Consider the following 13,514-nt stretch of genomic DNA (forward strand, 5'->3'; position numbering starts at 1 on the left):
CAAAGGAACAATTGCAGCTGGAACAAAACTATTCCAATAGTGTTTTGTTTTACCCCTTGGGACTGTAAACCTTCGACCAGAGGGTAGAAGTTGAAATTCCCTAAGTAGAGGATGCGAGTCATCATTAGTAATGGAGCTGGCCATCCTCTGTAGCTGTCTGGTGCACAGGGCCTCTAGGCTCATCTGATGCTCACCAATCAGCCGACATGTCTCTGATCTGATCTCTATCTGACTCAGTCTGTTTCTGTCCTTTAAAGACAGGGTACCAAACCATGACACCAAAGAAGAAAGATGAAACAGACTCAATAAAAGCATGATAATAAAAGTGTCAGCATTGTTTTGTCAATATTAAAATAGGTCATTTTCCTTAAACAGTACAAACGCTGGTGACCCTTTTTGCACAGAGCTTCACTGTTTGCATCAAAGTTGAGTTTGGACTCCACAATAGTCCCAAGGTATTTACACGATTCCACACATTCCACAGTTTGACTTTTGATAAAAGTGTCTTTGTGTGTGTGGGCACGTTTTCTGAAATCGATGACTGGCTGAAGTCAGCTGTTCATCACTGTACCTGTGTCAGTTCACCATCAGGGATGTTGAGGACTCCAAGATGTGGCTGTGTAGCAGACTAGGAACTTAGTTTACTCACTCAGCTGCCTTTAGAAACTCTTCTTTGCTGATTCCCTTTGCCAACTCTGCTTGCTGCCATGGCTTATGAGATTTAAGATTTGGCACTGTTGTCTTGCTCAGCTTTTATAGGATACCTTTTTTAACTGCACAAGCACAACAGCAAGCCCAGAGTAGTCGGTCTTAGGTGCACCAACTGTGTGGGCATCTTGAAGAGCACTTCCTGTGTTGGTTCATTTATGTGCAAGAGAGCTGGCTGAGGTGGAATGTACATTAAATAGATTAACTCTGAGCCAGTGAGATCACTGGTGTTTGAAACAGCTGAGCCAATCACAGTGACACGTGTCATCAACAGCTCAACATATGAATAAAGGCGTCTCCAGGAAATCATACTGTTGTGTGAATGTTGCAGAGCAGCACTACCAAGCTGCAGCAGGAGGGTGAGGTGTTTTATTCAACTTGTACAATAATGGAAGAAATAAACAATGTTCATGAAACCATGAATATGACCATACAAATGTAATAGTTTTATTTCTACTCTAAATCTGTAAATCACAGCACTACAGAGCAGTAAAACAACTGCTTAGGAATTACTACTTTTCAGATGCAGCCACAGATAAAAGGTATTGGCTTAAAGTGAGGAGATAATTTTGTGCAATGGCCTCTTAACTTAATGCACCAGAGGATTAATATACGCCAGTGACAGAATCAGCCCTCTAGCTCCCAGGCTCACTGGTTGATCACAACGATGATAATGTGTTCTATATACAGACCAGAAACTGATATCATAAACTAAGATGAACATTGCTAACAGGGCAGGTACTATGATCAAGTAACAATAAGCTTAACAAAATATAAAGTGACAGCATGCAAGTGTAACTGAACAGCTGTGCATCAGGAGAAAGATTACAGTTTATTGATTGGACATAAGTTCCATATGTCAGAGTCATGAGCTGGAGAGAGCCGCTGGTGAGTGATCTGTCAATCACAGCTGAAAGGGACCACCAGCTCATTTATTAGATGGCCTGACTCAAAAGTGCAGTACATACAGTACATACACAGTTAAAGTGTATACTTATCTCAGTGCCTATGTTACAGACTACAGCCATGTCTGCTCCCTGCCTGTAGTCTTTACTGCAGTGCCAAAGGCCACAGAAGTATCCAGTTCAATCTGCACCGAGCCTGGGGACAATCACTGCCTGAAGGATGAACCCTGACAACAAATTACTCTTTTATTGACTACATCAATGAAAGTCAGCATCTGGAAGGAGAAGCATCTCCAGAGGGATGACCATGAGACGAGCATGACGTTAGATAACAACGTTACACTGTGGCACCGCAGGAGGAGTGGAGTGATCAGCACTGGAGGACATTTTTACATCCTGAAAGTTGTAGAATGGGAATATGAAAATACTCCAGTAACATTTGTGCATTGAAAATGCATTGTGCTAACAATGTTCTTAACTATTAAAAAGACAAACAGAATGTTACATTCTATAATTTGAAGTTATTGTTATTGATAGACAACATTAATGTGTATGTAGAAATTTTACTGAAGTTTGTGGTCATGTTGGAAGAAGTACTAATTATTTTATATACTGTTGAGCAGCGTTATCTATAGTGGCATCAAATTTTATCAGCACATTTCTTTCGTATATAAAATATTAATCTATAAAGAACATAGTGAGAGAAAAAGGACAAATAAATATAGTTAAGGACAATATTTCCTCCTAAAGCAGAGGTATACAGTAATACCAATCATTTATGTGAATGTTGCATTATTAATGTATATAATAAAATGCCAAGAACCCCGTACCTACTGCCAAGCACTGATTCAATATCTTTATATTTGAGGCTAAGCTCAAAGTTATAATCTATGAACCACTCCATTGTTGTGGTTTCCATGTTACTGAACTGAACTGGAAGTATATTGAAAAACATGGAAGTACATTGAAGTACTAAACGAAAAACTTTGCAAAACTTTTGTAAGATCTTGCAAAAGTATGTGTTTTTTATCAATTTTCTTTCTCTATGTCCCTCCCCGGGCTCCGTACATTACCTTTAAATACACAAGTTATATAGTTTAGTGTTGCCAGGGAGAGCAGCGATCAGGGGGTTAGTTTCAGACAACACTACACCATCGGACTGAATGTAGTGATTGAGACCACTTTGACTGGTATTCACTTTTTGAAAGTGAATCTCTTGAAGCCAAGGCATTTTTTTCTTGACCTAAAGCAGGCATCATCAGTGCAGACACTTAGCCAGTAATGGACCTGCAGCACTCATACACTTCATACACATCCAGGTTAAATATAACTATGGTACTCAACAGTGCCTTGTACAGTAAAGCCAATGCATAGCTGTTCATGTCACCTTATGTGCAGCCTTTAAAGACGGAGCTCTGTTGTATAGGAAATGTTTAGCTGTCAATGATTGGTGCAAAGTAAAATGATCAGTTTCTCCAAAGTTTGTATATGTTTGCTCTTTTTTCTACTTCTACTTTTAAGTCTCTGTTTTTTCTATAAAATAAAAGTTCCTTTTATACAGGCCCATCCAAATTAATATGCCTTCACCACTACATCAGTGGTGTTGCATTTAAGGTCCTTCCACACTGGCTTCACTTGGGGTTGATAGCATTTAAATCAGATCCAAATACAGTTTTGAACTATTATCAAAACCATTTAGATTCATCTCTCAACATCTGTAAGATGAAAGGAATTTCAAAAAAGACAAAAGCTCAAAGATTCAGTCAAGATCTGGACTTGTTATCAGCTGCAAAGACAGAGACAGTTTTGATTAAATCACTTAATGATATGAATAAAAGTTGATGTGGGAGATTATAGAGACTGAAACTGATATAATAATACGATGCAGCTAGGTTGTCTCAACTAAGACTGACAACTCTTTAGGTCTTGTTAAACCTCATAAACACACAGTCTACTCTAAATATTAGACTGATGTTAAGTGGTGCTTCCTTTAGCAGACAAATGATCTTTGCCTGAGTAAAAACACCGACTTCCAAGTTTTTGTTACTGAAAATGGTGAATGTCTCGGTGACAAGCCTGCTGCATGAATCTTCAACATCCACATGTGAAAATGTCAGGTATAATGTTGCAAAATTATATAGTTAAAGTCGGCTGTTAACTGGAAAATTAAGAGCTTTAATGTCTTTGGGAGGATCAGTGATTCCAACATTAATTCAGTCTCACCTCACTTCAGGAGTCAGAAACAAATTTAGAGGAATCATGTTGGATGTAGAATCTTCCAGTCAAGTCAGTAGCATACATGCATTTTAAACAGGTTAATATGTACACAGAGGGCGGTAATGCATGGCTGCCATTCTTACCTTTGCTATTAGATGTGAAGATCTGGCTGATGATGGTCTGTAACAGAGAAGAAAACAATGCAGAGCATATTTAAGGAACCAATCATCTCCAGTTAGTGTATAGTCATCCTCCAAACAAGTTAAGAGCAACACATACATTAAATACCAAAACGCCTCACCAGTTCTTGTACATGTATAACATAAGAAACACAACAACATCACAGATGAGCTGAGCCTGAGGCAGGGCCGTGGCTTTGTCAGTTTAATCAAGTGTGGAGCTGAGAGGCAACTTGAACGATTTCCAAGGCAGCAGCAGGGAAAGAAATGTATACCTCCCCAAACTCTCAATCAGGGCCAGCTCCATTAGAGGCGGGAGACGGATGGAGAAGGGAGAGAGAGCGGAGTCCCCACACTGCTGTTCTGTCAGACACAATGGAGCTGTCAAACACCGTCCCCCGCTGCAGGGAAGGGCTTTTTTTGTCCTCTCCGATCAGAGCCACTCTCATTGATAGAGGTCCCACTCGGTGAGGTTTTGTTCACAGAACGACAACGTTTCTGTTGTTAATGATTTAGTTTTAAATGAACTGAACGACTGTCTGAATAGATTCATTGTGATTTCTTTTCACTTTCGACGTATTGAATCAAACTGTGAACTAGAATAACAATAGAGTGATGAAAAATGCACTTTAATGTATGAATGGACCTTGAGAATGGAACTTACAATGAAGGGTCAATGTGCTACCATTACAGGTGACTTTACCAAACCCACACACTTTGGGTAAGTGACTAACCTGATTCATTTCTGAGAGTCATCACGGACTATGTCATTTGTTCTTTTTTAACTAAACCCTGTGATTATACAACTCTGCAAAACTAGACAGATGAATCTTAAACAGTTAAACCAAATCGTGTTTTAATATACAAAGTTGTCTGCGCTCAGGTGCAAATAGTCACACAGCAGCTGTTCAGCTATTTAAACCCATATGGAATGACCAGTGGGTCCCAAATTGCCCTGTCATTGAATCTTCTCCGTGTGCAGGGTGGCATTCTAAATTCAGGCTCCATTTTCTCCCAGAAAGGCTTTAGAAGTCAGGTGAGGTAGAATAATATAAAGAGCAGTGAAGTCTGTGTATGGAAGAGGATGTGACGAAGGAATGGGTCTGTGATGGAGACTGAGGTTTATCTCCTGTGTAAAAACAAAAGTTGATTTGACATGCTTAAGACTTGGTTTAGTTATTCTCTTCAGTTTTTTCACATTTAGAAAATCTCTATTTCTCCTTGTCTCAGTACTGAATGGAAAACATGTGCGTGTGTGCAAGCCCATTTTCCACTGGTCAAAAAACCCACAAACACCCAACATGAAATTGAACATGACTCACCAAGGAAAAACAACTGGGGAAAAAAACGTACGTATACCTGCTCTTTTAGGTGTAATATAGTTATTATAGATGTAATAACTAGCAGCCCAAGGTGACCAATCAAAGTCGTTTGCAGTTGTGACATGTGGTTACATTTTTAAAGATGCGCATGAACTATGGTGTCACCCACAACAAAGCTTCAGACAATTTGAAATCAGCCAAAAAGAAATACATCATACTGTGTATTAAACCTGAGTGGCACTTTCAGTCACCAGTAAGGAAAGCTCCAACACAAATAGCTACTACCCGCAGTAACACTATAAAAATGTTTGTTTATAATTCATTATTGTATAATATAATATTATTATATATTCATATATTATGAATAATCTGGATGTAAGTACATGTTTTTAGTTGCAGGGTGTAAAATTAAATGTGACTCTGTTTTCCTGTCAATATCCTAATACTTAATAATTTCTGAATACACATTTCAGTCACTGAAAATATTGTGTTTTCACAGCACAGATCAGGTATCCATTACAAAGCCTCTGCTCCATTGCGCTGACAGTTCTAGTTCTAATTTGACTTGGCAAGTAGTTCAATTTCATTTGGTATAATGTACAAACCTTGAACTGCTGGTGGTGGCACTGACACTAGTGTGGACACCAGCATTGACAGTGGGGTTGGCGACAGGACTCGGGTTAGCCGTGGCGTTGGTCTCAGCTATGCCCTGGCTACAGATCCACTTGGTCTCGTCCACCACTGTGCGTGCGTGGGGCAGACGACCAACATCCCTCACCTTCATCAGCAGGTGGCGTCCTGTTTTGAGGATGTGAACGGCCTCATCGTGGCAGATGGTGACAAAGCTCTGACCGTTCACTTCCAGAATCTGGTCCCCCACCTGCAACAGGCCAGTTTCATTAAAGACAAGACCAACTGCAGACACCGGGGCGGGTATGAAAAGTCTGCATGGAGTTTGTTTCTACGAATTCTTGATGATGATCAAGGGCAGTGCTACATATAATCCATATTGACAATGTCCGTGTAGCCTGTTTTTGTTTCTTTGTTTGTGAACAAGGGGAAGAGTGGAACTAGCAACCTTACTTGGCAATTATAAGGGACCAACTATGCAAATGATGAAATCTCATGAATGTGTTCCTCCTGAAGAGATGGCGGTCATTAGGTCGAGGTGACGGATTTACAACAAAAGTTTGCTCACTTCGATAAATCTGACTTGGAAGGCTCATGTAAGTAAACACACATGAATTAACCATGGCATACTTATGAGGGACAGATTTGAGGGGCTATACCTGAGCCTGATACACCAACAGCCCTTGGTAGTGTTCATTTCTGTTGCAGTAGAATTAAGCCCACCTCTGTGTTAACCCTTAGAGACGAGTCTTGGTCATGGTGGCCCATTGCTCATTAGACCTTAATGCTGTCTTGGCCACTGAAAAACCAATTTCACACAACCACAACAATCAAAACATGAACACAGCCATTAAGATAAAAAGGATTCAAACGCTATAATTAACAGTGCCATAGGCTCTGAGCTTGCCAGCAAAGAACTGAAAGAGAGACCCCCTCCTCCAGACGCTACCCTACGAACATGTTCCTATATTGTGCCAATCGAGTTTAGGTTATATATATCAGACAACAGTCTCGTTGTGTGTTTATTAATTTCTACACTGTTGTAAATGCTTATCAGTAAACATCAATATGTAAGATCATTTATAGAAAATGAAAAAAAAAATTACTCTGTTAAATTGTATCTTTGTCATTGGATCAATGTTTTTCTTTATTCTGTATATGCTATTGGACTCAAAAAATGAAAACAAAATGAATGAAAATCTCACTTCTTAAAATTGTCATTGCTCCATCCTACTCTGCTTCTGGTTGGCTGATGGGGACGCCAATTTCCCCTCTAGTCACACCTTGTTTCACATCCAAAATTATCCCCAAAACAGCCACACAAGAAAATAAATCATCCAAGGTTTTCTTTGAGAGTTTTATCTCCCCACAACAAATTGGAGAGGAACAGAATTAAATTTGTGGTGATCACAGCAATGAAAATATGACATCATTTGAAAAAATCTCTTTTAAGAAACACTTTCGCTTTTACACAGATTACTTTGGCAGATGGTTGTTCCAGTCGTTTATTCTAGCAGTTTACTATAACCCACAGTTGCATTTCATTGTTCGGTAACCCTAGTGGGCATAGTAATTATGACAGGAGTAAGGGTGTTGGTCAAGTGACCAAGAGTGAGTATAAACGTGAGTCCACACAGACGACCACTATTTGTTTTCGTTGAGAAATGAATAAATGTTCTTTATTTTATTCAGAAGAGTTCCACAACCTTAACCATTTAGTATTTTTATAACCATGATGCCGAAGGCCCTCTTATCCAAAGGAAGAACTTATTTTAACCAACACCACTATATTTTCCTGAACTTTAATTTTTGTAAATTAATATACCCCAAATTGTCCCTGACAGGCTGCTGTGCCGACAGAGTGTGAGTGATGTATGATAAAAACATGCACTTTGTAAATGTGTGTGTGAATGGGTGAATGGCAAAACTGTTCTGTAAAGTGCTTTCAAGACTAGAAGAGCGCTGTGTAAACACAGACCACTTCTCTCTGAGGACTATGCACCGATATTATATGCAATGCATTCAATCCGTGATTCAGACAATATTATTTTCACTGTTGCAACCTTAGGCCACAGTTTCAATACCAGTGAGTGTAAAATCCAAGGTCGTCCTATAACCCAACTTGTTGAGATGTCTGCAGGCTGCCACACACACACACACACACACACACACACACACACACACACACACACACACACACACACACACACACACACACACACACACACACACACACACACACACACACACACGCACACAAAAGAAAACACAAATTCTTCACTGAGGCTAACTATCCTCATTCAAACAGTCAGACAATAGGTGAGCTCCTAGTCCCTCTGAGCACAATATGTCAGAGCAGAATTTCACTGCCGGTGTAATTCATCAGAACATAAGTGAGGAAAATCAATCAGTGGTCAACTGCTCTGTGGTCTGAGACATTCATGGTGCTTTTATTATCTAAGAGTAGATAAAATAGTACAGATAGCCATGGTCCCTAGAGGCTGACTCCTTAAAATATAATTCATCAGGACTAACAGCCATGCTAACAGCTCTGTGAGGATGTACATTGAACGGATGAACAATGGTGCTCTGAGGTAATTGCTAATGTTAGCATACAACCACAATGCTAACATGCTGATGTGTGATCAATATAATAATTACCATTTTCAATGTCTTTTTTCAGCATGCTAGCATGCTAACATTTGCAGATAAGCACTCAAAAAAATATGGGTGATGGGAAAGTAAACAGGTATTAAGCATAGACTATAAATTAAGTAAAATGCAAATGTTTTCAGTAAGTCTGGTTTTACAACCACACACTTGGTGGAGTGTGTGTATCAGCAGGACCTCGATACTGTGCTGGTTCCATCCCTGATTACTACAGTGAAGACTCTGACTCCATATTACATCATCAGCGCAAGATGGCCGAGTTTGTAACCAGGATGTTTTCAATTTATTTCTTGATAGTGGGAGGAAGTGGAAATGCATCCTCCATCTTTCTATACAATCTGATCTTTGCTTAATTTTTTTTTTCGTTCTTTTTTTTTTCTTTTTTGGGTGGCAGAGCCACGGTCATCCTCTAACCAGAAGGTCGGGGGTTTGATCCCAGTCTCCCAATCTGCATGCCGAAGTGTCCTTGGGCAAGATACTGAACCCCATATGCCACTCATAGGAAAAGTGCAGCACATATTGCAAGATGCACTGGGTGAATGGGTGAATTTATTTTTCTGTTTTATTTCCGTTTCTTTTAAATGTTATTTTAACATGTTCTTATGTGAAGTTAAAATCTGTTCTCTTATATGAATTACATGTTTTTATTTGTATCTATATTGTATGCAAAGCACTTTGAGCTGCATCTCTTGTTTGAAAGGTATTGCTATACAAATAAAGTTTGTATTATTATCAAATGTAAAGTCAGGGGACGACCAAAAGTGTTACAATTTATTTCCTGGGGACCATGAGTGTCTGAAACCTAATCATGGCTGCAATAACAGCATCAAATGGACGGTTTTGAAATTTTACTAATCACATTCATGTTTCTTCAGATCAATTCAATTCATCTGATATTATCGGGTGCCATCCTCAGAGCAAAATGGAAAATATGTCTGCTTAATGTGGATGATATCTTCTAATCTAAAAGGCAGCTGTGATTGACTTTTTTGATTGCATTGATGTTTGTATGGAGATAAATCCTTATCTTAAAAAGACAAGGACAAATCCAAGGGACAAACATGAGGACTCAGTTTAGCTTCAAACTAATTGTTGGATTGTTGAAAAGCAACTTAATCCCACGTTGGCTGTCACATATGTAGAGAGAAGGCAGGCCATTTAAAATGTTTTACTAAAGCGCTTTAATCATGTTCACACTACTTGCTCAGTTTGAACACTTGGACCAAATGAAACACCATGAAAGACTCCAAAGTAATTGTGCTTGTCAATATTTTTTCCCAACTAAATATATATTTATAGATATAATAGTCACATAAATCTATTCAAATGTAACAACTAATCCAAAAACCTAAATTTAAACCCAGCCCTATTCAGAATAGGTATTATTACTTTGTATTACTTATACTGTGCGATCATGAGAAATACCATTATGTTGTTTGACACAGGGGGCAGTTGAAGTTGAAGTGTATTACTTTTAAGACACATCATCTGTTGGCCACGCACTGATTAGCCGCCACTGTCAGCTGCTGCCAGCCATACAGCATGAGCCATTTGATCCCCTGGAAACAGTGGAGCTGAAATGGCTTTCTCTTTAGATGCCATTCATGCTGGCAACTGTGTCCGCGAAAAAAGAATGGGAGAGTTCCATGCATTTTTCGAGGAGCACGAGGACTGCTGGAGATTCTTGCCGGGTGATGCTAGGGTGGTGCTGCGCCCGAACCCTACATTCCGGCCAACATTGGTCTGAGTCCCACACAAGTCAGTCCGAGGAGCTCCACCCTTTCCACCCTACTCAGGATGGTGGAGCAAGAGGGCAGTCACTGTTGTGCCCCGTCAGACCCCTGACTGTGTATCTCCAGCGGACATGGACTCACAGGATGACAGACCAGCTCTTCGTTTGCTACCAGCCTAATTGCCTGGGTGAACCAGTTTCAAAGATGAGGCACTCCCACTGTGTTATGGAAGCAAGAAAGGTATAATTGGAAAGTATAGAAAGGCAGGCAGGCACCCCTAAACAGGTTCCACACAGGGCCTTGCTACCTCTTTTGTTATGGCAAGGTGCCCCCATATCTGAGCTTCTTGGTCGACCCCTTCCAACTTCATTGGGTTCTACAGCATGAATGTGGCAGTCAGCAGGACATGGCCTGACATACTGTGCCTCCGAGCCACATCAGCTCGGAGTGATGTCCTCTCTTCCAAGTTAGCCTTGCAACCTAAGTGGCCTTCCACTTATTATAGCTGGCCTTGGCATCTGATGGAGCTAGCAAAGCCTTGGTGGCACCTCTGACTTAGGCTATTGGTGTGTACATAGTGTATATATGTAAATAGCTCCTTCATTTGGGCCTATGTGTGATAACTCTGGTGGCTCATTCAAACTCAACTGTCATTTTACTCCAACCAAGAGCCTCTCAGGAACGCGTTACAATTAAGGTTAGTCGAGGTGGCCGTGCACGTGTGTTGCTTATAGATAGATAGATAGTCTCTCCACGCTGGGAACCTGGGTTACTAATGCAACCATCCGTTATCACCATTTTCACCCACAAATTCTCACACTACATGCTGTAAATAAATACCAAAAACAGTTTAGTATTTAACATAGAGTTGGGGAATTTGCAAGAGATAGCTTTAAAAAAGAAAAAGAATGGTATCTGCAGAAGCTGATGCTATCTATTTATTGGACCCTCATTGTATGATGAACGTCTTTATAGCACCATACCCTCGTCGTTAACAGTTTCTCTGTTAAAAGATTTGCATTGTTAAACCAAATCTAAGATGACATCATCAGGGTTCATTTCACAGGCTACAAAACGCACAAGACACTATACAACTATTTTCTTGGACTGAGCAGAGCTTCACATTACTAGTAAACTGATGTGTCTGTGTACAATTGGTATAATTACTCCATTCAGAACTTGATGCTCTATAGGGAACAACATTTATCTGAAAAATGCAGTGATTGTTTTTGTTTAGAATGTGGCAACAAATTACTAGGGGTCTTGAATGAATGCAGGTCATTGCTAACCATAGTCCTATTAATTCCTGCATCACTAATGGTCAACCTCCTTGTTCATCTGATGTAACATACCTTTTTTTCATGATACAATAAACTTGTCTCCCTGAAGTATTTTAGCCATATTTGCCTTTTTACCATGACCCGGTTTTGCAACAGTCTTATATCACTTAATGCTCAACAGAATATATTTTAGACAAAATAAATGCATGATTGATTCTTTTTATAACGACTGATGAAGAGAAACATGAAGATGGATGGAGAAACACAGCCGCTGCCGTAGAGCCGGATAAGTTGAGTGAGAAATGAGTTATTGACTTCTCTCCTTCTCACCTCCCTGCAACAACATGATTATGTAAAACAGATGCAGCGTTGGTCAAACTCTATGACTGAGCCCTCTGAGGATAACAGGAACCCCTGATTTACTTATTTTGACAATGACCACTCTCAAACAGGGACATGCATATACAATACTGGCTAAAGGGGCACAAGCCACTGTCCGCTTTGTCTTTGGCTGAAATTAGCTTCTTTACTAACAATATTATAAACAGTTATTACCGTCAAAATTATATTTAACTATTGTACACTATATGCAAATAAATCACAAGGATCACTCTCGCCTCCCCCCTTGCTGTAATCATAAGTTGTGGTTCACTGATCATTCATGATAATGAGTAGAAGAAAGAGTGCATGTGCAGGGTGCTGAAAGTGCAGTGTATTTGTCCTTTAGAGAGGACAAACTGCTATTTTCATCCACAGGAGCAGTTTGCTGACAGGGACAGGGGCTGGGGCTGTGGGGCTGTTTCGTTAATGACTAAAGGACCATCTAAAACTCTGTGTTACAGCCTGAACATACCATGGTCAGGATTAGTCTTTGGGCCCTTTTTGCCTTTTCGCACATTACTTCCTCCACTGTATCCCAGCATAGGGTCGGAACTGTGCACTGCACAATACTATGCAGATATGACTGTAACAGGTAGGTGTAGAGTTATAAAAAAGCAGAGCACCAGCAGCAAGTTCTATCCTCTACTACTTAGTGAACTGAAGTTATGCTCATAACACAGAATAAAATTGACATGAAGCACAAAGGTATACCTTAGGTTATGTTTATAGAGTAAATAAAATGTCTCTTTATGCACCTTATAAGAAAATTACATTGATTAAACTAAAACTAAACTGTGTATATGCTCTGTTATACACATGAGACTGAAACTTCAAAATACAACACTTCACAAGACAAACATGGAAGTAGTGAAACCATTTAACATTAACAACTGATTTGCAATAACTATATAATTATATGCAAATATCGACAATCATAAACAACAAATTAGAAAACAACTTTAACCTTTAACCCTGACTAGTAGTTTTTATTTGCCTCAACTTAAACAGCAGCTGCAGTTGGAAAATGCCCTCCATTTAAAGATGCACCAATAAACACATTTGTATATTGACACTTGATCAAATTCATAGTGACACACCCTCCTGTTTCCAGCTGCATACAGCTGTTTGCAGTGAAATAGCTCAGATAAACTCACTGTCCAGCGCCAAGCAGGCGACTGACAAACTCAGCAGCTAACGGGTTGAAGAAAAGGAAAGAATTAACATCTGAAGGATTGGAGAGGTTTTCAGTTGGTTATAAAATGCAACTTCACAACTAAATGCCACTAAATCCCATACACTTAACCTTTAGATGAATTAAGTTAATTAAATTAAGACAGATAAACTGCTAAAGTTTGATAATAATTTGTTCAGCTTGAAGTGAAATTTGTCAATATTGTGTTATTAGCTAATTCTACTGCCCTCAAGAGACAAAAGAAAAATCTATAAATGCAACTTTAATGACATCTGTTCATTGTAGGTCATTTGTATT

The 13,514-nt window shown here is 39.5% G+C and overlaps 1 protein-coding gene across 3 annotated transcripts in view; it reads right to left on the bottom strand.

Annotated features, from left to right (window-relative positions):
* whrnb (whirlin b) overlaps positions 1-13,514 on the bottom strand; it is a 99,798-nt gene that overhangs the window by 20,152 nt on the left and 66,132 nt on the right. For all 3 annotated transcript variants that reach the window (XM_034595740.1, XM_034595741.1, XM_034595742.1), the window contains exons 4-5: positions 5,937-6,211; positions 3,974-4,010 (exon numbers count right to left, since the gene is read on the bottom strand). In XM_034595740.1, coding sequence (XP_034451631.1) covers positions 3,974-4,010; positions 5,937-6,211 — 312 coding nt within the window. The remainder of the gene's footprint in view (positions 1-3,973; positions 4,011-5,936; positions 6,212-13,514) is intronic.

The sequence above is a fragment of the Hippoglossus hippoglossus genome, chromosome 9 (assembly GCF_009819705.1).
Source record: "Hippoglossus hippoglossus isolate fHipHip1 chromosome 9, fHipHip1.pri, whole genome shotgun sequence".
NCBI lineage: Eukaryota > Metazoa > Chordata > Actinopteri > Pleuronectiformes > Pleuronectidae > Hippoglossus > Hippoglossus hippoglossus.